The sequence below is a fragment of the Mauremys reevesii genome, linkage group 9 (assembly GCF_016161935.1).
Source record: "Mauremys reevesii isolate NIE-2019 linkage group 9, ASM1616193v1, whole genome shotgun sequence".
Lineage (NCBI taxonomy): Eukaryota > Metazoa > Chordata > Testudines > Geoemydidae > Mauremys > Mauremys reevesii.
In genome coordinates this window covers 102,275,352-102,301,574 of record NC_052631.1, presented here as the reverse complement: position 1 = coordinate 102,301,574, position 26,223 = coordinate 102,275,352, and the positions used below count along the sequence as shown (strand labels likewise).

At 53.6% G+C, this 26,223-nt stretch overlaps 1 protein-coding gene across 5 annotated transcripts in view; it reads right to left on the bottom strand.

Moving 5' to 3' along the window:
* Positions 1-21,873, bottom strand: part of DLG3 (discs large MAGUK scaffold protein 3) — a 163,478-nt gene extending 141,605 nt beyond the window's left edge. Inside the window, exons 1-2 of one of the 5 annotated variants that reach the window (XM_039486972.1) lie at positions 21,490-21,873; positions 18,371-18,502 (exon numbers count right to left, since the gene is read on the bottom strand). In XM_039486972.1, coding sequence (XP_039342906.1) covers positions 18,371-18,502; positions 21,490-21,505 — 148 coding nt within the window. In that variant the 5' untranslated portion in view covers positions 21,506-21,873. Of the gene's footprint in view, positions 1-292; positions 369-1,084; positions 1,168-11,151; positions 11,259-18,370; positions 18,503-21,489 lie in introns of those variants that run through there. The other 4 variants (XM_039486977.1, XM_039486974.1, XM_039486976.1 and 1 more) reach the window with 4 other exon arrangements.
* Positions 21,874-26,223: the final 4,350 nt, after the last annotated feature.

The window sequence follows — 26,223 nt, the reverse complement described above, 5'->3', positions numbered from 1 at the left end:
GAAAGCACCAGCAATGAGCAGCAAATCCGTTCCATCCGAGTTAGCCAGCCAGCAGCTGCTCCTGGATTACTGCCAGTTCCCTCCTCCCCCAGGGAATTCTGCTGCCGGTGTCCAGAGGGCCTGGTGCCATTTAACCCTTATTTTGATACCAAACGCTGGCTGCCCCAGAGGTGGAAGGGGTGTAAGCACATGATCAATTGCCTGTCAACACACAGCAGGCACAGCGCAGACACCCAGCTCCTGGGTTCCAGGAGATCTGAGTCAACTGCTAAAAATAAATCAAGTTACAAACCCAAGCGTAATAAACAGGGATGTTTCCATCGCTGGGTTTGTCCCAACTGTCTCACCAGCATCAAACAATAAAGGACGTCACGTGAGGTTCAGTGTTAGGTCACCTCTGGTCCAGGCCTTCTCCCCTGCTGGAGGCAGTAGAGCGATGGTCCCTGCGACAGTTTCCCCAGGAGGCTGCTTAATCCATCTGTAATTATTATAAGGGGCCACACCTTCTACTCCCAGAGCTACCCACTCCCTTCTGGGGTGACAGAGGCTGGGCGTGGTCAGGGCCTCACTGGCTCTGCCCGGAGGAAGGAAAGCCAGAACCACATGCTGGACAGCAGAGAGGGCAGTCGCCGTAGGCACAGGATTCCCTCCAGTTCTAATTTAATGCTGCTTTGCTTTTTAATGAGACAACATCTGCATCCAACCCCTCTCCTCTACAGTGTGGTCCCCAGAGCAAGATGCTGACTCCCAGCCAAAGGAAACCAAGACAGGCAGGGGTTTGGGCCCTAGGCTAGCTCCCAGCGGAGGAAGAGGGCACCATGCCGCCTGCACAGGGACAGCCTACTCGGTGGGACAGGAGCAGGTCACACCTGCACTGAGCCCCTTTTGGAATGAGGCAGTGTGTGCCCATCCCTGGCCAGGCACCCCAGGGCTACTGCTCCCCCAGCCACTGGCTGCGGGAGAGCAGAGCCGTCCAGGTGAGAGGCCAGGCTAGTCAGTCTGGACAAGGAATTCCCTCCATTACAGCCAAATACACCTGTTCCAACAGTCGCTCACAGGCAGACACCTCAGGAAGCTGCTTCACCTGCGAGTGGGGGAGGCACTGGCGCCCGCACCACCTGCGGGGAGCAACACGCTCGGGAGCGGCTCTGGCCAAGGGGACGGGAACGCGCTCGGGAGCGGCTCTGGCCGAGGGGACGGGAACGCGCTCGGGAGCGGCTCTGGCCGAGGGGACGGGAACGCGCTCGGGAGCGGCTCTTTCCAAGTTCGCAGCACTGGGCACGCTCTGGCATGGTGGGAGGAGAATGGTCACAAGCCCCTCTGCGATCTCGGTTACCAGTAGGTGGGTTTCCAGAGCAGCTGGGGGTGGGTGCACAGCGAGGTGTTCTGGAGACCTAGGGGGACGCAAGTAGGAGGCATTGACAGGGTTCTGGTACCCCCCAAGGGCTATTCAATCTAGCAGGTGAAGCATCTACAGTGCTTATGTGTCCCAACGTCAAGCCGCAAGCCATGTTTCACTCTCTTCCATTATTTCTACAGCCCTTTGATGCACCCAGGAGGCGAACCCATGCCCAGCCTAGGAAGGTGCCTTTCCCTCCCAGCAGCTGCGGGAGAGACAGGAGACAAGAATGGCTGAGGCCAGGGAGTCAGCAACGGACAGCAACAGTGGGTTTCAAGGAGATACTCCTGGGGGAATTCTGCATCAAAAATTTGAAAATTCTGCACACACTATTTGAAAATTCTGCAGGGGCCCAATGGAAAGATCCAGAGGGCCTGGGGTGAGGGATGGGCAGGGAGCACCCTCTCGCAGGACCCACTCGAGGTTGACCCGAGAAACAGGCAGTAAGGCAGCCTCCATCTCCTGAAGTATGTGCCGGGGGGGGGGGTCCAAAGGGTGGAGAACCCCATGCGCCAACCTCGCACCAGGGGATCCACCCAGTGCCCCCCCAGTCACAGTCCAGAAAGTCCCCAATCCTGGTGGCTTCTGCCAGGACCAAACTCTGGCACACCAAGGGGGACACTGCCACATGCACATAAAACTGAAGATTGTGCAGGAGATCTACCCCATCGGTGGCCGCCACAGACCCGGTCGCCGAGACCTGAGTTCAGGTCCGGAAGAGGTCAGCTCAGAGAGGTCTCGCGGAAGACCTCTTGGATGGAGATAAAGGAGCTGCCAGTCGTATCAGAGCCCTCGCAGGCGGCGCAGGAAGGCATGCACCAGCGTGCGCCACGCTCAGCTACCTGCACCATACAGGAGTCTCTGCAGGGACTGGAGGCAGAAGACATGGACCTGAGTGCGCAGGCACTTCGGGCCCTGTCCTCCCCCCTCCAGGGGAAGATGTAAAACCCCCGTGGAGACCCAGTGCAGTCCTGGTCAAAGAACTCCCGAACCAGCTTCTGGTTATCAGCCAGGAAACCCGGGGCCGGGACCTGGGTGTTGAGCCGAAGCCAGAGAATGGACAGGACTAGCTGGTTGAGCACCTGTGCCCTCCCCCGCAGAGAGAGGCACCGGAGTAGTCCCGTCCACCTCCGCAGCTGCTCAGCCACCCTGCCCTCCAACCTTTGCCAGTCCTCTGGCAGAAAAGGATGCGTGGCGGAAAGGTAGATGCCAAGTTAGAGCTCCATCGGATGGCTTGAAGCGCGGGTGGGAGGGAGCTCCCCTACCACCCGTCCCTGAGTGACCATCAGGCCTCCTCCGCCTGGGTCAAGAGCTCTGGCCTTTCACACAATGCAGTCAACCTGTGGAACTCCTTCCCAGAGGATGTTGTGAAGGCCAAGCCAATAACAGCGTTCAAAAAAGAATTAGATAAATTTCATGGAGGACAGGTCCGTCAATGGCTATTAGCCAGGATGGGCAGGAATGGTGTTTGCCAGAAGCTGGAAATGAGCGACTGGGAATGGATCACTTGATGATTCCCTGTTCTGTTCATTCCCTCTGGGGAACCTGGCATTGGCCACTGTCGGTAGACAGATACTGGGCTAGATGGACCTTTGGTCTGACCCGGTACGGCCGTTCTTATGTTCTTAAAGCCACCTTCCCTCCCTGGACCCCACTGCCCCTTCCTGGGCCATGGCCTATGTGTGTTATCTCCTGAAAAGTGCAGAACAGAATATGGCTGTAAGCATCCAGAAGAGAAAGTGGGGCAGCTAACAATACAGGGTGTAAGGGGAACCTGGGACTCATCCTTCCTGGACCCCAGCAGCACCACCAGTATATGGCACATATCCTAAATGAGCCAGAAAGCAAACACCCAAGGAGCCCAGTTAGCACAGACATGAGATCATAGTAACCAGTCACTACTAAGCAACACAAACAGGACTTTGTTTTAGTGTGAAAACATCTAGTCCTCGGTTATAAAAATAATCATTATGTAACAGAGACGTACTGGCTCCTCCCTGTTCAGTTATTCTCAGCAACTGCCTGGAATGCGCTAAACTTTATGAAAATAGGATTAAAAATAAAAAACCTTCTCCCCAGCGTATCACCAAACAATCCAGTCTCTGGATTTAGGTAAGTACAACTGAGCTCTCATGGCATACCAGTGGAATGGAGCCTGGGGTTACGATTTTTCAGCACTCACAAGTACGTGAGGCACTTCCCAGAGCAAATACGAAAGTTCCTGCCCCAAAGCAGAGGATCTGTGCAAGAGAACCCCTGAGTCCATGTTGGCCATTTCCAGGATCAGGGACTCATTTTAGACAGGATGCAGTAGATGGAAGTAAGAAATAGTAGAGAAGGGCAGGACAGAGAAGAAGGCAGTAACAGCAGCATCACAGGTGTCTCGGTTAGGGGATGTGCCCAGCTTCGTGGTTAAATTCACTAATTTCTCATGGGCATCAGGAAATGCACGTTTGTTTCTCCCATACATTTGGTTACACAGAATTATTACACAAAAACAACAGTAAGAGAATGTTATAGCTGCACAAGACAGGAAATACCACGGTTAAGGTTGCATGTTCAACTTTAAGGGCCAAATTCTGTACTGTGACATTGGTGTAAATCCAAAGTAACTCCACTGAAGTTACTAAGAGTCACTAGGGATTTACACGGGATAACAGAGATCAGAATTTGGCCATAATCTTTCCCCTGGGGTAGAAACGTCATGTGAATATTATTATTTAACAGCTAGACTGCAGCAGTGTCTAGAGGCCAAAAGGCTGAGCACCCGGCATGCCAGATGCTGTACAAACATATAGAAAATGACAATCCAGGCCCCAGAACGCATCCCGTTTAATTACATGATTAGAGACTTGCTCAGAATAGACATCTTTCCCATCCCCTCAGATTACACAGGTGCAGCACTTTGAAATAACTGGGGATTCTTGCCTGCAGCACTGATGCTACATTCATGATCAGATCAGCCCATTTTGGGAAACTGTTACTCTCTGGCGTGTTCCACCCCAGAGGTGGCTGTGGTAGGAGAAGCATTGTTCCATAAGCCTGTGAAGGGCTTTGGAATCCCTGGATCAGCAGCATACGGCCACCAGCCTGCAAAGAAAGTGCCACTGTAGAGCAGATGCTCTCATCCCTAGGGAAATGGACACTGATGCCACAGCCCCAGGCTGGGGTGCACTATCCCCTCCCCAGGGCATGTGAACATTTGGGGGCAATACAAAGACCCCTTTCAGCATGGCAGGCCTATGCCCCCACTCTCCTTGGGGCACTGCAGAGACTCTGTGGCAGGAGGTTTGCTGCATGAATTGGAAGGGGATGGGGTAGGGGTCAGAAGGGAGTTAATTGGCTGGAGGGCAGCCTCCCCCAGAGGAGCCGCAGGGAGCTGGATCAGCTCCTGCTCTTAGCACCGGACCTTTGGCTGCCTCGCCGCTCCAGCCAGTTTGCTGCTGTGACAGCTCATGGGTGTTTCCAACAGGATTCCAGCCCTGGAGGGTGAAAGGGGGAGGCTTTGTCCATTATGTGGCGGCCTGCTCGTTGGGGTGCTGCCGCGGGTGGATCTGGGCAGGGACTGCCTGCAGCAGCTCTGTCTCTGCTCCCCGTGCTTAGATTTTCCAGCCTCCACAGACAACAGCTCCTTTCAGCCACAGGCCTCTTTTCGGGGAGTGAAATGTCCAGGGCACATTCTAACGGCAGATGTGGTTTCCTCTGGCCCCACATCAGGCAACTCCCCCAGGCTGGCCCTTCTCTGGTGCCTGATGTCCTAAGACCGAAGCTCCCTCCAGCTTCTTCCCTGGGTGTAGCACAAATGACTTGAGTTGGAAACCTATGAGTCAACCCTTGCCCCCTGACCGCGCCCTTGCTACTCCCACTTGACAGTCACACACCACCTCTCCTTCTCCACCACAGACTGACTCACCCTCGTTCATTCCATACCCCTAGTCGCCATCACCTCCACTCCACCGTGCTCTGCTCCTCGCTCGCTCTCACCGCCCAGCCCACACTTCCAGTCTGCGGGGTTGTCACCGCAGGTAGATACAGCTGCACGAGCTTTAGTCTCGCTGGCACAAGCCACAGTGGTAGGGAGCATGTGGTAGTGCAGGCTTTGGTGCATGCTAGCCACCCAGGCAGGGGCGGCTCTAGCCATTTCGCCGCCCCAAGCACGGCAGCACGCCGCAGGGGCGCTCTGCCGGTCGCCGGTCCCGCGGCTCCGGTGGACCTCCCGGAGCTGCGGGACCAGCGGACCCTCCGCAGGCACGTCTGCAGAGGGTCCACTGGAGCCGCCTGCCGCCCTCCCGGCGACCAGCAGAGTACCCCCTGCGGCATGCGCTTGGCGTGCTGGGGCCTGGAGCCGCCCCTGCACCCAGGACTCTGAATGTATGTGGGTCCTGCACCCTGCTGGGGTCCATGCTGGCACACCTTCACTGCTTCCGTTACCCCTGGTAGCTACAATAAAGCTAGCTCAGCTAGTCCTTTAACAGACTCCAAGAACTGGTAGGTGAGGTCCCATGAGAAGAAAACTTAAGGGGAAAAGGAGTTCAGGAGAACAGGCAGTTTCTCAAGGAGACAATATTAAAGGCACAACTGCAAACCATTCCAGTGCAAAGGAAAGATGGGAAGACTAGTAAGGCCAATATGGCTCCATGAGGAGTTCTTTAATGATCTGAAAATCAAAAGGAATCCTACAAAAACTGGAAACATGGACAAATTGCTGGGGAGGAGTACAAAAGAATAGCACAAGCCTGCAGGGACAAAATCAGAAAGGCTCAAGCACAAAATGAATGACACCAAGCAAGGGACATAAAAGGCAGTAAGAGACGCTTTAAATACATTGGAGCAAGAGAAAAATGAAGGGAAGTGTAGGTCCTCTATTTCGTGAGGAAGGGTAACTGATGACATCAAGGAGGCTAAGGTGTCTAATGCCTATTTTGATTCGGTCTTCACTAAAAAGGTTAATGGGGACCAGATACTCAACACAATTAATATTAACAACAAGGGGGAAGGAATGCAAGCCAAAGTAGGGAAAGAGCACGTTCAAGAAGAGTTAGATAAATTGGATGTATTCAAGTGAGCGGGACCTGATGAAATTTATCCTTGGGTACTTAAGGAACTAGCAGAAGCAATATGAGAACCGTTAGCAATTATCTTCAAGAACTCATGAAGGACAGGGAAGGTACCAGATGACTGGAGAATGACAAATATAAGGGGAACAAAGAGAATCCAGGGAATTAAAGACCAATCAGCCTAACTTGATACCTGGAAAGATCCTGGAACAATTATTAGACAATCAATCTGTAAGCATCTAGATGATAATAAGGTTATAAGGAACAGCCAGCATGGATTTGTCAAGAACAAATCATGCCAAAACAACTTGATTTCCTTCTTTGACAGGGTTACTGGCCTAGTGGATGGGGGAAGCAGTATACTATCTTGATTTTAGTAAGGTTTTTGACACAGTCCTGCATGACATTCTCATAAGCAAACTGGGGAAATTTGGTCTAGATGAAACTACTGCAAGGGGGGTGCACAACTGGTTGAAAGACTGTACTCAGAATAGTGATTAATGGTTCGCTGTCAAACTGGGAGGGTGTATCTAGTGGGGTCCTGCAGGGGTCAGTCTTGGGTCTGGTACTATTCAATATTTTCATTAATGACTTGCAAAATGGAGAAGAGAGGATGCTTCTACAATCTGCAGACGACAACAAGCTGGGAAGGGTTGCAAGCACTTTGGAGGACAAAATTCTTCAAAAAAGAACTAGATAAATTTATGGAGGATAGATCCTTCAATGGCTATTAGCCAGGGTGGGCAGGGATGGTGTCCCTAGCCTCTATTTCCCAGAAGCTGGGTATGAGCGACAGGGGATGGGTCACTTGATTCCCTGTTCTGTTCATTCCCTCTGAGGTGCCTGGCATTGGCCACTGTCGGAAGACAGGATACTGGGCTAGATGGACCCTTGGTCTGACCCAGTATGGCTGTTCTGATGTTATGATTAGAATTCAAAATGAATTTAACCAATTGGAGAATTGGTCTGAATTCAACAAGATGAAATTCAATAAAGACAAGTCCAAAATACTTCACTTAGGAAGGAAAAAACAAATGTACAAATACAAAAAGGGGAATAACCTGCTATATGGTAGTACTGCAGAGTGGATCACAAACAGAATGAGTCAACAGTGTGATGCAGCTATGAAAAAGGCTGATTATCTCTCCGGAGTGTATTAACAGGAGTTTGGTATGTAAGACCTGGGAGGTAATTGTCCCACTCTACTCGGCACTGGTGAGGCATCAGCTGGAGAACTGTGTCCAATTCTGGGCGTCACGCTTTAGGAAAGATGTGGACAAAATGGAAAGTGTCCAGAGTAAAGCAACAAAAATGATCAAAGGTTTAGAAAACCTGATCTGTGAGGAAAGGTTAATAAAACTGGACGTGTTTAGTCTTGAGAAAAGAAGATGGGGGGGGGGGGGAGGAGAGGGACCTGATCTCTTCCAATATGTTAGCGGCTGTTAGAAAGAGGACGGTGATCAATTGTTCTCCACAACCACTGAAGGTAGCACAAGAAGTAATGGGCTTAATCCGCAGCAAGGGAAATTTAGGTTAGATGTTAGGAAAAACCTTTCTAACTCTCAGGATAGTTCAGCTCTGGGCTAGGCTTCCAAGGGAGGCTGTGGAATCCCCGTCATTGGAGGTTTTTAAGACCAGGTTGGACAAATCCCTGTCAGGGCTAGTCTAGGTTTACTTGGTCCAGCCTCAGCGCAGGGGCTGGAGTAGATGACTTCTCCAGGTCCCTTCCAGCCCGACACATCTATGATCCCACCCAAACTTCGAATACACCTGGATCTGTGGTGTAGACGTACTTTGGATGTGCTCATGTGAGAAAGAAAAGTCAGGAGAAGGGAGGGGCAGGGGGAAAGGGAGCTGGGTGACAATGGAAGCAGCCAGAGGAAGGAAGGGGGAGCCCAGGACTACACCACCCCCCCCACACCTCTTGCCCTGCAACACCACAGGGCAGCGTCCCTCCAAGGCAGGTTTGTATCTGTGAACGGTGCCTTGCAGCAAGCAGGCCACCCAGTACTCCATACGGATCACTGAAAAACCCCTGATCAGATACAAGCCGGTTTTCAAGCAAGAATCCTGCAGAGGCTCAGATACTGAGACACACACAGAGGCTTCTGTTCCATGAACACCATGCTCTGAGGGTGTGTCCTCTGGCACACTCTTTGTACTGTGCCCGTTGCGGAGAGGTCACTGTATCCAGCACACCCACCCACAACCCAGCAGAAGTCAGGTTATCCAGGGAGAGACTCAGCCTCCCATTAGTCAGTGCTTACAGCAGCAGGAGCTGGTGTCGGTTTCCGAGGAGACAGGACAGCAGTGCTCTTGCCGGAGAGGAAGAAAAGGGCTACGTAAGGCACTGATCCTCAGCAGCATCTGCAATGATGCAGGGCAGCATACGGCAGCTCTGGCTGGTTTGCGATGATTTCATAGGGATCACGTGCAGCACACGGGACATACAAGGGGAGCAGAGGGCACACAGCAGGAAGCTGGGTCAGTGCACCAGGTGTGGGAAGGGAATCTGCAGATAGGGTAGGGCCTGCAGTAATGAAGAGATCAGGCTGCCAGGGAGCCCAGCAAATCCTCCAGCACTAACTGCTCCACCAACGTGACCGCATGTGTCCTGTGGGCCTTGCAGGCTGCATCTCAGTAGCCAGCCCACGAAGGAGCTGTCAGGGACTGCTTCCTGCGCCGCCTCTGCTGTGAACGTGAGAGAGGACGATTCCCAAGAGAGCCATGGAATCAGGCTGCCCACGCAGCCACTGGCAGGAGGCTGAGCGGCCTCAGGATCACCAGCCCCAAACATTCAAACTGCATGAGATGGGACCAAACAGCAGGACACTTTTCGTAGACGAGATTGGGCTTTTGGGGCTGTCTTCTCATTTCTGCACTCCCCTGTCCGTGGAAGAAGCGTGGGGCTGCTGCTCGGCCAGATGGACGGGAGTAAGGCACCGTGGTCCCCTGCCAGAGGCCCCAGCTGCTATCAGGGCTCTGCTGTGCTGGATGCTGCACAAACACACAGCAGAGACCCTCCCTGCCCCCACAGCTTACAGTCTAATGCAAAGCCTGGGAGCCAGCGTGCGACATGGGAACTGGAACAGGGACCAAACGAATTCCCTCTCGGGTCCATCCACCAGCCGTTGGCCGGGAACGACTTTTAATCTCTGCTGAGCTGGACAAAATTCCAAGCTGTGATTAAAGGTGAAAGATACCCTAGCCCAGCCCATTAGCAATGCTCGGAGGCAGCCAGTCCCCCAGGAGCACTAATGCTGCACCTTCGGGAATGAAGCAGCTGTTTGGAGAGACCAGGTTATTCAATCCAGTTCTTACCTTTCTGGAGCTCAGACACACAGGCCCCCCCGAGTCTCACACATACCCAGCCTGCCGCACCCTGTTCCGGTTCCTAGAGGGACAGCTCTCCCTCAGCCACACACAGCTAATAAAAAGGCAACAACAAAACAATTGGCAGATCCACTTTCACGTCTACATACAATGTCGTTCAGACTAAACTACTCCCACAAGGTCTCAGGGCCCTTATGCTAACTTTGATACAGAGATGTAGTCGTTTGCACCCACACCCTTCGGATGGAGAGCACAGACCTGTCCTGCTTCCCCAATAGCTCTGCCCCGTATTTCAGTAAAGACGCTGCCCACACGGACAGGAGGGATTCTCTCCTTGGGGTAGGCAGCCAGGAGAATTCTTCTGTCGACCTAGCGCCGTCTACACTGGCGGTTAGGCCAGTTTAACTGTGGTGCTCATGGGGGTGGATTTACACACCCCTGAGCGACATCCTTATACCAACCCAAGCTCCTAGCGTAGACCGGGCCTAAGAAACTGCTATCCTCTGTGCACGTCAGTCCAAACGGAGCCAGCGTGTACATGCCAGTGGTTACACAAGTATTTGTGAGGCAGCACGGACACACTGAGCACTAGCATTCTTTGTAACCTTAGCCAAGAAGAACCAACATTGCAGCCAAACGTGACCAAGCCTTTCTTTGGGTTGTCTGCAGGGACTGAACCTGGGATCTCTGGTCGTTAGCTAAAGCAGATTTCTAAGGCTCTACACTGCAATTCGATCCCAGCGGCTGACCTGGGCTCGTGAGGCTCAGCCTAAGGGGCTGTTTAACTGCAATGTAGATGTTTGGGCTCAGGCTGGAACCTGGGCTCTAGGACCCTGCCAGCTGGGAGGGTCTCAGTGCTTGGGTTGCAGCCTGAGTCCGAACAGCTACACCACAATTAAACAGCCCTGTGACCCTGAGCCCCCGCAAGCCCGAGTCAGCGGGCACAGGCCGGCCATGGGTGTATAACTGCAGTGTAGAGGTACCCTTAGTCTACAAACACTAACAGAGTCAGAAACCGCAATAGTCTAGAGAGTGACACAGAGCCACTCCTGTAGAGTGGATTTAGCATGATCCTTCAGAAAGGCTGTAGGGCAAGGTGGCATCGGGTATGTTAGAAACCTGACTTCTGTTCCCAGTTCTGCCTAATGTGCAAGTACAACGACCTTCTTTGTAAAACTAGTGGATAATAGTTAACCCCCGCGGACTGAAACCTGCCTCGTACTAAGGATTGCTGTACGAACAATAGCTAGGAGCAGAGCTAGGTCTGGAATGGATGGTCTCTGGGATAGTAGTTTAGTGCACCTTCCGTATACACCATGGTACTGTGGGGCAGTCCCTTCCTTCCCACACACAATCACATACCGGCTGCAGTTTTTGAATCGTCATGAGACTCCTGAAGCATGTTGGTGAGAGCTGGCTGTTCCCATGGTCTCCATGGCCCCCGAGGGCCTGAACTGTTCCCTGGGCAGTTTCACTACAAATCACAAACCTGGCTCACCAGCAGGCAAAGGCCTCAAACACATTAAGAAAAAGGCCAGGAGGCAAGAGGCAGCAAATCCTGTTTTCGCTGCTCATGGCCAGATAATTTCTTTTGTGCCTGAGCCCGGTGCTCATGCATTCCTGAGCATCAGCAGCAGCAGCACTCTGTCCGGAAATAACCACCCTCTCACACAGTGGCTCTAAGCCAAGCACGGCCTGTTCCCGGCGCAGAGCCGGACACAACTCCGCCCCCACCAGTCGCTCCCCAAAGCAAGCAGCCCCGTCCTAGCCCTAGCCCGGTAACGACACACACAGTCCCTGCGGCGAAGGCCTGTTCGCTGGGATGCACTAGCAGAGGAAGGCAGGTGCCACCCAGGTCCTGCAGGAGTGTGAGTGCCCCAGTTGTGAAGCCAGACACATGCTTTTGGGTCCCCCCAGGGCACACAGGGGCCTAAAGAAAGCAGCCCCCACATTCCTGAAAGCACGCCAAGTGACAGACCTCCTCCTCAGCCCAGCACCAGGGCAGGTGCCCTTCTGGGAGTCTGCACAGAGCCCAGCAAGTGGAGCTGCCTAGCTGCCTGGGTACTAACCAAACAAAGAATAATGCCACTCCGCCCTTGGGTTAGCTCCCCGCCAACCCCAGGGATTTACACACATGTTGGGCTCCAAGCTGGAGAAGCTCCACCCCAGCGGGAAAGTGAGCAGAGAGACAGCAAACCGACTGGGACTGAAACTGCCTCGACTCTCCCAGAGCTACACAGCCCCACTGGCTGCCACCGCCACGGGCAATAAAGCCACACGCAACAAGGGGATTCCACCCAGGCTGAGCCCCATTTTCACAGGTTAATGTTATCATGAGCCCTCCCCAGAGTCACTTTCTACTGTGCTAGCCCCTCGGTGCCCTGGGTGGGGCTCAGAACCCAGTTATGCTAGGCGATCTTCACACCTACAGTAGGAAGACAGTCCCAGACTGAAAGAGCCTATAATCTATGCATGTGATGAGACAACAGCTGGCGGATAAAACAAATACATGGAGTGGAGGAGAAGGTACCCAGCAAAGCTGCCCTGGGTTAGCAGCATCTGCACACATACACCTGCGTGTCACATGGTTTGTCTGTCCTGTGGAGTGTAGGAGCCAGGGGCGGCTCTAGAGATCACGCTGCCCCAAGCAGCGCGGAGCGCTGCGCCGCCCTTCCCCGGTCCCGCGGCGGGTCCCCTCTTCCCGCGGCTCCGGTTGAGCTCCTGCCGACGTGCCTGCGGCAGGTCCACCGGAGCCCGGGACCAGCGGACCTGCCGCAGTCATGCCTGCGGGAGCTCAACCGGAGCCGCGGGAAGACGGGACCCGCCGCAGTCATGCCTGCGGCAGGTCCGCTCGTCCCGGGCTCCGGTGGACCTGCCGCAGGCATGCCGGCGGGAGCTCCACCGGAGCCAAATGCCGCCCCCCCGGGAAACGGCCGCCCCAAGCGCCTGCTTGGCGCGCTGGGGTCTAGAGCCGCCCCTGGTAGGAGCTGCACTCCTGCTCACAGGGACTCACTGACCCATCACTGGATTTTGTTTATTCCAAACCAACTAGACCCTCAGAGAGGACTCTGGAAATCTGGCTCGTGAACAAACATTGTGGATTTCAAATGTATTTGATATAGAAATTTCAGCTAATTGGCCAGGGTCTCCCTGCTGGACTCAGCCTCTCCCCCAGATTAGCCTGTTTTGAGCTAGACGACACAGGAATGTAGCTGATCTCCACTCCTGCGCTAACAAAACACCACCAGCCAGTTTATCTTTACGCCTCCTGCTGACACCACGGTGCCCCCTGACCAGCTGCAGCATGTTCTGCTGAGGACAAGGGCTCTGCAGTCCTCTTCAAAGCTATGGAACAGCTCTGTCATTGTTCCCAGGATGATCATTCATAGCTCCTATCTCTCGGGGAGGGAAGGCAGAGCTCCTGGAACCCGGCCGAAAAGGGAAGAAGGGGCAGAATGCAAGGAGTCAGTGGGGCAGGAGAGGAGAGACTAAGGAGAACACCCTCTGTTGGATTGCTGTGCGGGAAACAGGTTCTGGATGAAGCTACATGTGGTAAAGATGTGAACTGCCTAGGTCATATGGTGATGTGAACCTCAGAAATGCCTGAAAGAGAACTGGCTGCCATTAATTACCATGATAGGGTGTACTGAGAATGGATAGAGGATCCTCCAGGCTCTCACCCCCTGGCCAGAGCTAACCAGATGCTCTTGAGCTTTCACATGCACCACCGTTTACTCAGAAGATTTCATACGAGCCTGAGACACATCTCTGAGGTTTGGGAGGAACAGCAGAGCTGGGGCATTTCTTCTCTTTCCAAGGGACTGGGGAATCAGACATCCCTTTAAGGGACCTCTGAAGACACTTTAGAATTGCTGCACATTTCCCTTGAGGTCTGGAGTCTCTAGGCAACTGGCAGGTGGAATCCAAGGAGAAGAGTTCCGACAGGGAGCTCTTGTGTCTCACTGAAGATTATTTCTGCTGTAAATTGTTCTCTGGTATTGTCTTTATATTTTTGTATCTTAAGAGACACTCATAACTAGTTCCTGCCCAGAATTTATCCTGATCTGTACAGCACAAAACAGAGCAGCCTCTGGGTTCTAGATGTCAAATTATTTCTGTTTTTAAAAAAAATCCTTCACCAAGGTGTAACATTTTTAAATGGCCTCGTATTTATGTAACCCACAAAATTATTATATATTTGTTATTCCCCCTGCTGGCTCCACACACAACTAAAATTAATGGTAGCTTGGGTACAAGGTATAATGTGCAAAGAGAATAAAATTAAGACAAGAAAGATATACATTTGGCAGATTAACAGGTCCAATTTCACAAAGCTGAAAATAATTATGAGCCAAATTGGCCGTGAGGAAGAATTTGTTCAGAAAAATCTGAAAGATAATTGGAAATAATTTAAGGACACCTTACGAGATGCCCCAAAAGCCACAATCAAGCAGAAGACTGTACTGGTTCAAAAAAGACCTGTTTTAGAGGGGAAGTGAATGCAGCTATAAAAAATACACACAAAAAATGTAACAAATGAAAGAAAGGGGAATTTGATATCAATGAATATAAATGAGAAGTTAGGAATGGTAGAAAATTGATAAGGAAAGCAAAAGGGACACAAAGAGAAATCTATGGCCAGCATAGGTAAGGACACTAAGAAGAAGTTTTTAAAATGTATTATGAACAAAAAGAATCCTGACAATGGTGTTGGTCTATTTCTAGATGGAAATGGTAAAATTATCAATAATATCCAGAAAAGGCAGAAGTGTTCAACAAATATTTATTTTTTGTAGTTCAGGGAAAAACAGAGGATATAGTCTCATCACATGGTGATAACACTCCTTCCATGCCACTGGTATCTCTGGAGGATGTTAAACAGAAGCTACTAAAGTTAGACATTTTTAAATCAGCAGGTCCAGATAACTCGCAGCCAAGAGTTTTAAAAGAGCTGGCTAAGGAGCTTGCTGGACTGGTAAAGGGTGATTTTCAGTAAGTCTTGGAGCATTAGGGAAGTTCCAGAAGACTGGAAGAGAACTAATGTTGTGCCAAATGAGATGACCCAGGCAATTATAGGCCTACCACCCTGACATCAATCCTGGGCAAGATAATGGAGTAGCTGATATGGGACTCGCTGAATAAAGAATTAAAGGGGAGGGTAATGTAATTAATGCAAATCAACATGGGTGTATGGAAAATAGATCCTGTCAAACTAACCTGGTATCTTTTTTTGATGAGATTACTAGTTTGGCTGATAAAAGTAATAGTGCTGATGTAATATCCTTAGACTTCTCTAAGGCATTTGACTTGGTACCACGCGACATTTTGATTGCCCGACTAGAATGATATAAAGTGACCATATTGTTGTATGCAGATTTGTACCCGTGTTAGTCCCAGGATATTAGGGGGACCAGGTGTGTGGACCAACTTCTGTTGATGAGAGGGATAAGCTTTCGAGCTACACAAAACTCTTTAGGTCTGGGAAATGTACTCAGAGTGTTACAGCTAAATACAAGGTGGAACAGATTGTTTAGCATAAGCAAATATAAAATGTGTACAACTAGGAACAAGGATGTGGTCCACACTTACAGGATGAGGGACTCTACCTTGGGAAGCAGTGATTGAAAAAGATGTTGGGGTCGTGATAGATAATCACCTGAACATGTGACGCTGTGCCCAAAAGAGTAATGCAATCCTGGGATGCATTACAGGGGGATATTGAGTAGGGGTAGAGAGGTTATGTTACCTCTGTATTTGGCATTGGTGCGACCACTGCCGGAGCACTGTGTCCAGGTGTGGTGACCACAATTCAAAATGATGTTGATAAATCAGCCGCAGTTCAGAGAAGAGCCATAAGGATAAGTAAAGAATTAGAAAACATGCCTTATAGTATAGTCTATACTCAAGGATCTCAATCTATTTAGCTTAACAAACAGAAGGTTAAGGGATGACTTGATTACAGTCTGTAAGTACCTACATGGAAACAAATATTTAATAATGGGCTCTTCAATCTAGCAGAGAAAGATCTGACATGATCCAATGGCTGAAAGGTGAAGCTAGACAAATTCAGACTGGAAATCAGGTGCAAATTTTTAGCAGTGAGAGTAATTAACTATTGGAACAATTTACCAAGGGTCCTGGTGGATTCTCCATCACTGACAATTTTTACCTCAAGATGGGATGTTTTTCTCAAAGCTCTGCTCTAGGAATGATTATGGGAGAGTTCTGTGACCCATGTTTTGCAGGAGGTCAGATTAGATGATCACAATGGTCCCTTTTGGCCTTGGAATCTATGAGTCTATGAAAACAAAACACTCTTCTTAGATGGATATAAATTTGGTATCAAACAGCTAACTCTTCGTTTTAATGTCCAGATAATTAACGTGTGTCCCCACTGAGCAAGCCACAATAGTTGGGGTCGTGTAGTAATTTTTGTTGTCAGAAGGGGGTCGCAGTCCACTGAGGTTTGAGAACCCCAGATGTACAGGCAGGTTGGATTTCAGTCTGGTGGGATATGGTTAGAGATGCCATCCAAACAAATTGTACTACTCAGGCCTGGAAATGGGAGGTGGAAAGACATTACTGGCCACTGAGTTCTCTCTCTGTTCAAAACACCTGTTCTTCTCTATAGCCTGAGCCCACATGACTCAGCAAATGGAGCCACACAGCAGCCCATGAGCCATTGCACCTGGGCGCTGACAAGCTTCTGCCTATGCTGTGCCTGCAAGCAACCACATGCAGCGGGAGCGAGTGAGGCAGCAGCGTGGCCCGGAGCATGCCAACAGAGCGTCCGTCCAGCAGGAAAGGAGGTGGGAGCCAGCATCCTAGAAATACCTCACCAGCTTCAAATGCATGTCATTAACTATTCATAGTCATTCATTTAGCAAGACAGGAGTTGGAGTGTTAGGTTGTGTCTCAAGACAATTCCCTGCTCTCCCACAGACTTCATATATGACCTAGGCTTAGGCAAATCACTTAGCTTCTCTGTGCCTCCATTCTCCTGTGTCCCATGGGGAGGCTAGCACTTCCCTGCCTTGTCAGGTGTCTGCGGGGACGTGCATTAAAGATCATGAGGAGCTCGGGTACTAGGATGATAGGGGCCATACAAGTACCTTAGGGAGAAGCCAAGTTAATTTCATTTAGATGTCCACAAACGATGGTGGTTCTCACACATGTATTCATTATTTTAGCTTATTAGCAGACTAATTCCCACAGATACCTTTTTGTCTCCGGCTTGTTGTAGCATTTAGCGTTGGAGTTGTGTTAATGTTGATTGGACACATAAGTCACATGGTAGGGTTTGTGCACCTCAAGGGTTACTGTTAAAAGCAGGTTTCTGCCGGGCATTCTGCCAGTCCTGAACTCAGGATTTCGTTTTTGTGAATAGTCTGTAGTAATCACTTAAAATTTGCTGCTTCCAGGAACAGTCCTGGCCATTAATTTGTTTGCTAGAAAATTCATGGGAAGTGAACAGGGAAGGGGCATGAAAGTAGGAAGTCGGTGTGTGTGAAGATTCAACAGGATAGTGTGGGAGTTTCTCTCACTGTATTTGTCTAGTTTCTAATAAGACTCCAACTGCGCTGATGTAATTCCAGGGGGTTGCTGCACTGTGATCCAAGGCATTTTCAGTCCTCTGACCTGCAAGATGGGGCTGCCTAATAAGGCCATTTCTCGTGTATAGTTCTTTTCCCTCAACACATCGTATTCCTTGCAAATACTTCAGGTTTGGAGTTCCTGAAAGACAGGGCTGCATTGGGAGCTGCTTTCCCAAACCTGTGAAATATTATCTGCAACAGGAAGCAAGTGGAGAAAAACCTACTTCTCCCCAAGGGCTGGTAATAAGAATAGAGAGAAGCAATGCCGGACACAAGCAGGCTCTGTGTGGCAGGGCTGGGAGGGGAAGGTGCATAAAGCTCCATCACACGATCCATAGCTGACGGGCCATAAACACCATCATGATTGACCACTGCAAGGAGTGCTTTATAAAACTTCAAGGCCCCTTAACGTGCACTGGCCTGGGCATCCCAGGGGTGAAAATAATCCACATTGCCCCACAAATCTGCAGTGAAAAAGAAAGACTGAGGCATCAGTTAGAAGGTTAAGACCAGTCAGTGAGAGGAGCATTCTGGGAATCGTAGTCCACAGGACCTATGCATGACCCGCTTTGCCTTTCACTATTACAGTTACAGGTCTCCCAGGTTAAGCCATTTAACAGCTCCAGCTGCACTGAAGCTTTGCGCTCTTCCACATGCTATGAATGGAATCGTTCTGTACCACTGTGCAGCCACACTAGGAGCTGGGTATTGAGCTCAGGTCGCTGACTCCCGCAGACAAAGGGGGGGGTTCTAGGGCTCTTCTCTGGCCTCAGACAGAGTGTAGAAAAGCCTTGACACACAGGCTGCAGAAAGTTCCTTAGAACTCACTCCCCCGAGAAGCTGGGCTCCTGACGCAGACACTACGAGCCAGAGCCCGGGTCCCCTGCTCCTCACCCTGAGAGGGGAGGGTTACGCGTGTGCGTCAGCCACAGAGTGGCTGTTCAGTGCGAAGCCAGCAATCAGCTCACTAGGCGGAAGGCACTTACCCAGCAGGGCCTGAAAGAGGTCACTTCGGAAGATGTGCGAGACCTTTCCGATAGAGGCCTTCAACTGCTGCTCCTCTGGAGCCCTCAGCGTGGTTTGGTACCTGGTCAGAATCGCCACTGCCCGTTGAGTGTCTGGAGAGACAGCGCAGGAGAACCCTCAGACAGCGTCAGAGCATCACGTAACACATTGCATCACCCACAACACGTCACCACCCATCACTGCCCCGTGGCACTTTTCGTACCCACACCAGGAAGGGGTCTGCTACCCACCAGATCAATCCCTGCCACCAGGAACCCCTCAGGCACATCGGTGAAAATGGGCCAGACCCTGCACCACTGATTTACCGGGCAGTGAAAGACGAAGGGTCACTGCTGAAGCCAGGCACAATTTATGGAACTAGTGGTTCTGATTCCTCTGAGCCTGAAGGTAAGAGACCGGACAGACTGTACCCACCTACCCCCAAACATGCTGGAATTACACTGTAACCCCAACCCTCAGCATCTGGCCCTAAGGCAGACAGGCCAATCCTGGGGGTGCACCCAGCTGCACTGCATGCTGGGATCCCACGTCTCCACAGGAGCAGGGCGGTTAGCTCCACTGGAGGGAGGGGAGAGGTTTCTGGCTGCATTGCATCCTGGGAATCATGGTCTCCATGTGAGGCCACTCTCCGGCAGGGGAGAGCAGCCACAAGCTAGGGCAATTATGCACAATGGGTGTTGCCCACTGGCTCCCCCCGGGCCACGGCTGGCTCTCAGCGAGGCTGGGTTTGGACACCCCCTGCTCCCCAAGCTGGTCTTTGGCAGACAGGAGCCACGTCTGCTCTGAGCTGCCTGATGGGCTCCCTCACATTATGGACACGCTGCCTTCACCAAAAGAAAGAGGGGCTGTAATGGCAAGGCTGGCTTGGGTCCAGGCTGGGGCTGGGATTGAAGCACACAGGTGGGCGTGGGAGCCAAGGGCTGGGACAGCAGGGGCCTGACCCATTTGCATCTGGAGAGTCGACTGTTTCTCTGGATGAGCTCAGCTCTATAGACGCAGGCCAGCTCCTGTAGCTCAGCAGGAGCAGCCCCTTGTCCTAGCAGAGCAACGGATCTCACACCTTGGGCTGGTCCCATCCCTGTCAGCCAATGTTTCCCTTTGTTATGGAGGCAGCAGGAAAAACAAAGGATTTCTGTGTGGGCGAGGAGGGAGGTCAGGGCACATCTCTGGACCTAGGAACTCATGCAAAAGGGTTGATCTGCCTTGCTAGTCCTGAAGCATCCAGCGCTCACAGCAGGGGTCAGAGCACAGAACAAGGGGATCTGTGTCCCTCAGAGCCTAGACTCAGGCCAGCTGGAGTCCCTGCTCCCATTCTCTGGGCCTGGGGATTTCTGCAGGGACATGGTCCCGGCAGGGAGACAGGAAACCCCCCCCCCCGCCCCACAATCTCTTGGCTGGAAGAGGAAGGTGGTTTTGTGTGTGTCACCTTCCCACACTGGTGTATTGCAGGCCCCAGAATGGAAAGTGGAAGCAGGTGAAGCATGAATAAGCCTGAATACAAACAGAGTCCCTCCCACCCAGAGCGGGTGAGAGGCCGGGATCTCCTGGGATGCCAGCTGGAGTCACTGGGTTTGCCGGGGATTCCAGGCTCCTGCCAGCCCTGGAACCTAAAGCCCCTCTGCCTACAGAGCCAGTTCAGCCCAGGCAGCGGCTGCCCCGGCTTCGCACACACGCTGCCCAGCTCACCCTTCCCCAGCCAGAGGGTCAGTCTTGTAGCCTGTTCACTCCGTGGCCTGGTTCCTGAGACTAACACAGCGGAGCCAGCAAGGGCCCGTGTGAGGAGGCTGGCTGCCCCCTAAACGCACAGAGAACCAAAACTCACGCTGCTTGGCTGTGGAAAGCGCATGAGCCCAGGGGAGCCCGAGACACATCCCTCCCCTGCGAGGCTGCACAGAGGGGGTCCGATACTGTCTGGCTGTGACGGATACAGTGCACTGAACCCCACACAGGCCCACCCCGCAGGTGCTGGGGGGGGGGGTCTGCCCAATCTTCATCCCACAAAACAACCTCTGCAAGTGCCCCAGAATCGCCTCCTGCTGTGACAATTGAAGCTGGGGGGTGGGCTCTCACCACACCAGACCAGGAGGAGGGGAGGGCCATGTCCCCTGGCCTACGACCACAGACAAAACTGGACTCCAGGGAAACATGTCACACGACAGCCCCCTGAGGCCTGGTGGATGCAGCAGTGACCAGAGAGAGCCTGAGCCCAGGTGCCTCCCACCCGCTATCGAAGGGCTAAAGGCCCAAGGGACCAGCCCAGGGGGGTGAGCACCCAGCTGACCCCCAGGCACAGCTGCCAGCTCAGGCCCTCAGCACACTGAGACCAGCAGGACCCTGACAGTGCCAGCACCCATGGCCCAGTCCATGCCCAGGGTCTCTGGGCCTCGCTCACGCTGTGCCACGGCTGGCTGCAGCTTCTCCTGGAGCTGGCTGGCAGAGGTGCCCTGGCGGACACGCCTAAGGGAGCTGCTGGGCTTTTTCCAGTCAGGTGTGGCCTGGCAGCCTGGCGGGCACCTGGGCATTAGCCCCATGCAGGGGCTGGCAGCCAGGGTGCTTTTGCGCCTGTGCTGGTGCTGGGCAGAGCTGAGAATTGCAGGGCTAGCAGGAGGGGGAGGGGGAGGGGGCTGCTGCTGCAGCTAGTGCAGGAGGAATTGCAGAGGCACCCCAGGGCAGAGCACCCCAGGGCAGAGCAGCTCCTCCAGTTTCCTACCCGCCAGTGCTCCAAACTCGCCCACGCTCTGGGAGCCCAGTGGGACTGGCACCGGGCAGAGCCGCTTTGCAGCCAGAGCCCATCCTCACTCCCAGGCGTCACTCGGCCCCTTCGGTCCTGGGGACAAGGAGCTGGCTCTGCCCAACCCGGGGGAGCAGGGAAACCTGGCTTTACTTGCACCTGGCCCTGATGGCGCAAAGCCAAAGCCAGGTGTCTACTCAAAGCTCCTTCACTCTGGGTCCGGGGCACTGCCAAGGCAGCTCTGGGCTGGGCTGTTTGAGGCGCTACACCTCCCTGGCTGCCCCCAGTGCCAGGTGTCTCCTGCCCTCGCCCCAGCAGCCTGGCCAGGGCTCGGGCTCCAGGCCTTACCTTGCCTACTGATCATCTCGCCGCTTGGCAGGGCTGCGGGTCCCTCGGCAGACGCTTCCTCCAGTGCTTGTGGCCCCAGGCACCTGCCCTCATGTCAGCCCCCAGGCCGGTCCCTGGAGACAGCAAGCGGCTGGGACCCCCCGGCCTGGCCCTGCCCCGGGAAAGCGATACAAGGAACTGGCAGCCTCCTTCCCCAGCTCCAGCCGCAAAGGCTCCTGCAGTCTGGGAAGCGGCCCTCTCCCCCCAGCTACTGCCCAGCCTGGCCAGTGCTGGGACCGTGCCCCGGGGCAGCCCCAGGCGAGCCCCTCGGGCCAGGCACACGCCAACTCTGCCAGGCCAGGGAAGCGGTGGGCCGAGGCTCCCTGCTGTCGCCCTGGGCTGTGTGGAGTGCAGGGGCTGGGCTGGCTCAGGGGCGGGCCCAGCCGTGGAGGAGGGCTGGCCTGCACTGCTGGCAGCAGGGGAAGGGGGGCCTGGCCCCGCACAGCCCCTTGGACCCGGGCCTGGCCCAGCCCTGCCGCCTGTGTCAGCACTTCAGGGCTTGGGACTAAGGTGGTGCTGGGCCGGGCCAGACATTAACCCCGGCACTGCCAGAGGAGAGGGACGCCAGGCCCCGCAGCCAGGGGGGTGGGACTTTGGGGGACCAGGCCCCCCCAATATTAGGGGCTTTGCATACATAGACACTCGTCACACCCTCCTGCAGAAAAAGAGTGTCCCAATTTCACACTTGTCCCCTGGTCACCCTCATGCTGTGGTCCCCAAACTTTTTACCTCGTGCCCTCCCCCCACCCCCGTTACCCCTGTCCATGCCCCTCCCCCCAAGCCAGGGCTGGGAGTGGGGCTGCAGCTCGGGGGTGGGGGGGTGGAGGGAGGGACACAGGCAGGGGTAAGAGGCTGAGGCCACAGTTGGGGGCAGGGCTGGGTGTCACTCCCCCCATCCCCCTTGTGGGGGCTGGCCAAGGCCCCAGCTTCCCCCCCCCCCCAAACATTCCTCTGTGCTCTCCAGGGGAGCACGCCCCACAGGCTTCAAATAGGACTTCAAATTATGTGAAGTGATTTCACTGACCTCACCAGAACTACTGCAAGCTGGGAACTAAGGGGGTGTGTGTGCACGCGCTGAGGGCCATTAGGATTGCTGGGGGAAGCCTACAGCTGGGATAACGGGGGGGGGGGGGGGGGAGCCTGGGTCAGGCCTGAGGGGCACTGGCAGAGCTCTGGCCAGGGGAGTCCAGGGCTGAAGGTCAGGATCGAGGGGTGAAAGGGAGGGCAGAACCAGGGGTGCTGGAACAATGTGTACAAGGGGGTGCAGAGAGCTATTGAACCAAGCTGTAAACCCTGGATATAATGGAAACCGCTTCAGGCCTGGGGGTGTGGCAGCCCCCCCCCCCCAGCACCCCTAGCTCCAGCACCTAGGGGCTGAATTGGGAGGGGAAGGATGGACAGTGCAATGACCTTCTCCTACCACAAGCCTGGTTAACACGCAGTTCAAGGGTCTGGAGAGAGAGAACTCAAAAGGTAGGGCAGCAGGAAGCCAGGGATGAAGACTCAAGGGTGCCCTCATCACAGCATTTAGCTGGAGGCCCCAGCAGGAGGCACAGAGGGAAAGCAGGCTGCCAAAGTTAAGTGCTGCAGTCTAGGACACTAAGGCCTGGTCCACACTGGGGGGCGGTGTCGAGGTAAGATACGGGAATACCGTAGCTGAAGTCGAAGTATCTTATCCCGACTTACCTCCCGTCCTCACCGCTCGGGATCGACGTCCACGGCTCCCCCGTCGACTCCGCTACCGCCACTCGCTCCGGTGGAGTTCCGGAGTCGACGGGAGCGCATTCGGGGATCAATACATCGCGTCTCATCTAGACGCGATATATTGATCCCCGCAAAATCGATCGCTACCCGCCGATTCGGCGGGTAGTCTGGACGTACCCTAAGACTCCACAAGCTAGGCTGAGGTAGCAGGACACCACTGCTATGGAGAGGGCAGCAGTCAGACCGGACTGGGATCGAGAGCTGCAGCTTGGAGTACAACAGAGCAAAGTAGCTGCCTGGGGTTCCTAAGAGCAGACCTGGGCAGTGCCCTAGGGGTGCAGGAAGGAGAGCCCAGGATGGATCCAGTCAGGGCCGTCCCAAGGATTCGGGGGGCCTGGGGCAAAGCAGGGGAGCGGACAAAAAAAGGCACCACCCCCTGCGGTGCTTGTACTCACCGGGCGGTGCTCCGAGTCTTTGGTGGCGGCAGGTCCGTCACTCGCTCTGTGTCTTCAGCAGCACTGAAGGACCGGCCGCCGAAGACTCGGAGCGAGTGAAGGGCCTGCCGTCAAAGAGCCGCTGAAGACCCGGACCGCTGCCGGGTGAGTAAAAATTAAAAAGGCGTCTCTAGCCAGGGAAGGGATTCTCAGCCAGGGCTCGCAGAGCCCAGGGCTTGGGGCAAATTGCTCCACTTGCCGCCCCCCTCTGGGCAGCCCTGGATCCAGCAAGGAGGGGTGTCCCTCCCCCCCACTACTGCCTCTGCAAACATGGCCGGCTCCAGTTTTGCCACCCCAAGCGGCGAAGAAAAGAAAAAAAAAAGAAAAACCTGATCGGCAGCAGCTCAAAGAGGAAGAGAGGAAGTAAAGGACCCGCTGCCAAATTGCCGCCGAAGACCCGGCCGTACCGCCCCAATACCGGACGGAGTGCTGCCCCTTTCTATTGGCTACCCTGTGCGCCTGCTTCCTTCGCTGGTGCCTAGAGCCGGCCCTGTCTAAAAACGGTCCCTCACAGTGTTCACCTCTCCTCTGTACCAAGCTGCAGCAACTGAGAACAAGATGGTTGCTGAACCTTTCAATGTCTAAGCACCCTCTCTCTGTAGAAAGGTGCAGTACGTAGAAAACAGAAGGCATCAGAACTTCAGACACTCGAGAAGAGATGGAGGAGAGCCAGCGCCTAGGCCTGTACACCCTCCCTGGTGCAGAGAGCATTTTACAGGGAGGACAGCAGGAACCCAGAGTATTTGGAAAGTTGCTTGTATAGGTTGGAAAGTGTTCTGGGGCCCAGCCCATTCACAACTTCAGCTTCGGAGGTGCACACTCAGTACCTCTGCACACTGCTAAATTCAGCCCCATTTTCCCTGGAGCTGGGCTATTACTAGTCACACAGACTCTCACACCTGGAGCAAGGGGGCAGTTTGACAGGGGGCCTAGATATTTTGCTGTCAGGGGAATCCTCCTTTCCCTCCTCCTGCTCACATGCCCCAAAGGCCAGTTGATTCAGGCAGAGGCCCAAGGCCCAGCTCCAGCCCCCACCCTGCATGCTGAGACCCGCTGCAGTCACAGCTTGTACTGGAAACAACTTGAAAACTGACACTTGTCACTGCTGGGCCTGATCCCACTCCATTTGCCATCCCCCAGCTTGGAGTGTTTTAACCATAGCAGGGCGAGGGAATCTCTCTTATTGGACCAACTTCTGGTGGTGAGAGACACAACTTTGGGCCTCAAGCGAGCTCTTGTCCAGGCCTGGGAAAGGAACTCCCTGGTACTGAGCTGGGATGCGGAGAACAGGTAACTCCGTACGCTAAGCTAGCACATATTCTAAGGCACCAGACAAGGTACAGTGGCCTGTTAACACCCCACACTCACAGGACCAAGAGGGGAGTTGTTAGGTTAAAGATCATTGTAATGAGCCATAACTCCAGTGTCTGTTCAGTCCATGATTTTTAGGGTCTAGCCAAGTTATGAATTTAAGCTCCCAGGCTCATCTGTTGAAGGTCAAGCACAGGTTTCCTTTGAGGACGAGGACTGATCTCCAAAGCTTGTCTCTCACTAACAGCAGTTGGGCCAATAACATACTGCCTCACCCACCATGTCTCTTGGCTATCCTGGAACGACATGGCTACAACGCTGCAGTAACAAGAGGTGCCAGTTCCTGGTTTCGTCACTAGGTGGTGGTGACAGAACACAGATAGCACAGCTCACATGTTTGGAGCTTTCTGTGGGTAAGGATAGGAAAAGCAGTTTTCCAAAAGTACACCTTTACCTCAATATAAGGCTGTCCTTGGAAGCCAAGAAAATCTTACCACATTATAGGTGAAACCGTGTTATGTTGAACTTGCTGTGATTCACCGGAGTGCACAGCCCCGCTCCGCGGAGCGCTGCTTTACTGCGTTATATCCAAATTCGTTTTATATCGGGTGGCGTTATATCGAGGTAGCAGTGTAGTTCCTAATGCCGATGCCTACCTCAGGCCTGATCCGCAGACGTGCCAAGCTCCTACAGATTCTGATGGGAATCAGGCCCTAGGTGGGTACCCAGTCGGGGCACTGCTCAGTGAGACCATGTCTCTGTTGGCGCTGTTGTGGGCACTCTGTCCCTGCTGAGCCCACTGCTCAGGGCTGCCACTAGTGATTCGGCACATCCCAGCTGAGGCAGCACTTGACCAGCCACCATGAACTAATCCTTCCAGCCCGCTGCAGCTTCCGGCTCTTACAGATGCAGAAAGCAGAGCACAGAGCAGGCCCCCAGCAGGCCTAGTGCAGAGCTGGGATTGCCCTACTCACGCTCTCAGTGCGGTGAGGCTCTGGCTCGGAGCTGTTGCCTGACACTCTGACCTCACTAGCATACGCAGGGATTCCTCACCTACAGCGCCCTTGCTGGGCCAAGGCTTTCCAGACAGACCAGAGACACGGCCTGCCCCCAAAGAGCTGATGGATGTCAGCTCCTAGAGCCAGGGGTCCCTTTGGGGAGTTTAGAATCAGCTCAGACATGCTAG